We start from the raw sequence: 2,780 nt of genomic DNA on the forward strand, positions 1-2,780 counted from the left end.
ACAACTCCCACATACAGAGTGGAGAAAAATCAAACTTGTACAATAACTCATGCATGGTGAACAATTTCTTTATGTAGCTATAGCATGGAAAAAAAATTACTGTACACTTTCTATTTACGCTTCATCAAAACCGTGATACTCCATAGTAAATCCTTTAAAGCAGGCACCACATTCCTAGTAAAAAAGATGTTTGCAATTACCTGGCTAGTGTTAGATCATGATGATGGTATTCCAATGCTTTGTTGTATTCATGCAGGTAGAAATAAGCATTTCCCAGTTGACTGTATATGGCACTCAAAGTTTTCAGGTCTTCTGTTCCCACCTGTACAGCCGCCTCAAAAAAGGAAACTCCAGCTCGACAGTCTCCCGCCTTGCACAACCTTTCTCCTTCCAAAGCCAGCTCCAGACAGGATGCCTCCATTCTTAAAACAGAGTATTGTTGTTTATGAGACCAATAAAGGGAAGGTATGTTGCAGGATAATAAATCAGTTATCTATAATGAATAGATGTCATGCATTCACTAGATGCCACATGCAAGGGGTTAATACTTTGTAATACTGGATTTGAATGATTAATGATGTTTCAGCTTGGAAACAGCAGGGATCTTCACTTACAAAGATCTCACAAATTATTAAACAGGAGCAATGCCGACCAATCAACATTTTAGAAAGTAGAACAGAGTCTTTGTACAGGTCACTCACATGTACAATATTTGCAGCATAGCTCACCATTTCTAGAGCAACATTATAGAATGGGAAACACAGGCAACACAAATATTGCAACTTTTGTATGCAATTGTATAAAAATGCTTTTTCATTCAAAATTCAAACAACTGGCAAAACAGAGAGCTCTCATCTACCCAAAAACTGGTTGTACAACTATATACCTTTCCAACTGAACAAACCAAAAGTACTTCAGTATTTTTTTTAGGCATTATTTGAAATAAATTGAATATTTTTAAACTATACTTCCTGCAGTCACACTGTAGAGAGCTCATCTTTACAAACAGCTACAAAAACAAGTACTTGTCTCTCCGAGATCATAATAGTCACAACCAACAGCAATACAATTAGTAAAAAAACAGTGTCAACATTCATGTTAAACAGTCAAAAAACAAAAAAAAAATCACGCGCACAACCTCTACACATCTTATTAACAAAAGAAATAAAAAACCTCTCTGGAAATATAAATAAATTAGATGTAAATGTAAAATATCTATTCACAAACATAAAATCATATATAGGTAAAAATTGTATTTTAAAACAAAATTTTATCAGATACATCAGATTGTGTTATCAAATATACTTGAAAAAAGAAAACCGCAGTGAAAATACATTTGATTCAATACCTTGGAGATTTTCTACAACCTAGACAGAACGTCATGGCAGACATTCTCAGCACGGAGCTCTACAAAAATGCCAACATTTTGAAGAAAAAGCCATCCCTCTTAACAGGGAGTCTTCAAGGAAAATCCCAAACACCGAGGAAAGCTGTGCAGGGGGGGTGGGGGGTTCAGGGATAGTGCAAGAAGTAAAGGGAGGAATGATTTTGAAAATATGCTTTGCTATTGGTACCAGGCTAAGATTAAAAACACAACATGGGTAATCTCGGCTAATCTCCTCTCAGGCTGTCTGCCCTGGCCAACACATGTTAACTGACATTATCAATTAGTATCAGTCTACCCCCTTATTATTTGAATATCATTTTTCAAACTTTCATTACTTGAAACCAATAAAGAATGGCTTTGCTGGTTTACACTTGTGATTGGCTCTCTAAAATCTTCCACTTTTTTTGCGATTTGTCACAAATTATTTGCAGACATTAAACCCTAATTAGCTCGGACAGATTGAATACACACTGTAAACTGGTCAACCCCATCTGTGCTTCATTCACATCAAACTGCACCACAGTAAAAAAAAAAAAAAAAAAAAAAAAAAAAGTATTTTTCAAGTGTTCTAAACTATTAGGGTTAATGATCATTTCTAACCGAGCAAAAAGACATACACTATATATACACACATACACACAAACACATATATACATACACAATATCAAAGCCAGTGATGAGGGGGGTGCTGATAAGTTCCTGGCTTTGCCCCCTTCCAAATGAAATAGAAAAATTAGTGTGGGTGCATATGACAGCCTAATATCTTAGTATGTAACTGTGCAAATATCAGGTCTTTGCAATTTTTGTGATTCTTAAAATGGTTTTATCTTTTAGTGAGAAACTGTGATGGCAGAGGCACAAGTAAGTTTTAAGTTGTTGGAGTTACGGGCCGCCATGAAGTTTTTGTTTCTCCAGGGAAAGTCAGGAAAGGACATTAACACAGAGATGTCACAAACACTGGGGGAGAAGTGTCCTTCCTATAGCACTCTCAAAACCTGGATATCTCGTTTCAAGACTGGGCATTTCACCGTTGAAGATGAGCCCCGCAGTGGGCGACCCCCAAACTCAACTGACCCGGCAACCTGCAATGCTTTCCATGAGCTGTTTATTTAGGCCCGGCGAATATGCACAAAAAAGATAGCCCGGATACTTGACGTCTCACGGGAGCTTGTTGGATTTGTTATCACCACTATCCTAGACATGAGCAAGCTTTCAGAGAAGTGGGTGCCGAAATGTTTGAACAGTGATCAGAAGAAGGAACGAGTTGAAGCATCCAAAGCAGCTTCGGCCCATTTTGAAGCTGCACAGGACTTTTTGGCTAGGTTAGTGACCGAGGATGAAACCTGGCTCCACATCTATGATCCTGAAACCAAGGAACAGTCAAAGGCATGGC

General features: G+C 37.7%; 1 protein-coding gene across 1 annotated transcript in view; it reads right to left on the minus strand.

Moving 5' to 3' along the window:
• GPSM2 (G protein signaling modulator 2) overlaps positions 1-1,504 on the minus strand; it is an 18,127-nt gene extending 16,623 nt beyond the window's left edge. Inside the window, exons 1-2 of the mRNA XM_072420859.1 lie at positions 1,349-1,504; positions 201-422 (exon numbers count right to left, since the gene is read on the minus strand). Of these exons, the coding sequence (XP_072276960.1) occupies positions 201-422; positions 1,349-1,392 (266 nt within the window). The 5' untranslated portion in view covers positions 1,393-1,504. The remainder of the gene's footprint in view (positions 1-200; positions 423-1,348) is intronic.
• Positions 1,505-2,780: the final 1,276 nt, after the last annotated feature.

The sequence above is a fragment of the Pyxicephalus adspersus genome, chromosome 8 (assembly GCF_032062135.1).
Source record: "Pyxicephalus adspersus chromosome 8, UCB_Pads_2.0, whole genome shotgun sequence".
Taxonomy (NCBI): Eukaryota; Metazoa; Chordata; class Amphibia; order Anura; family Pyxicephalidae; genus Pyxicephalus; species Pyxicephalus adspersus.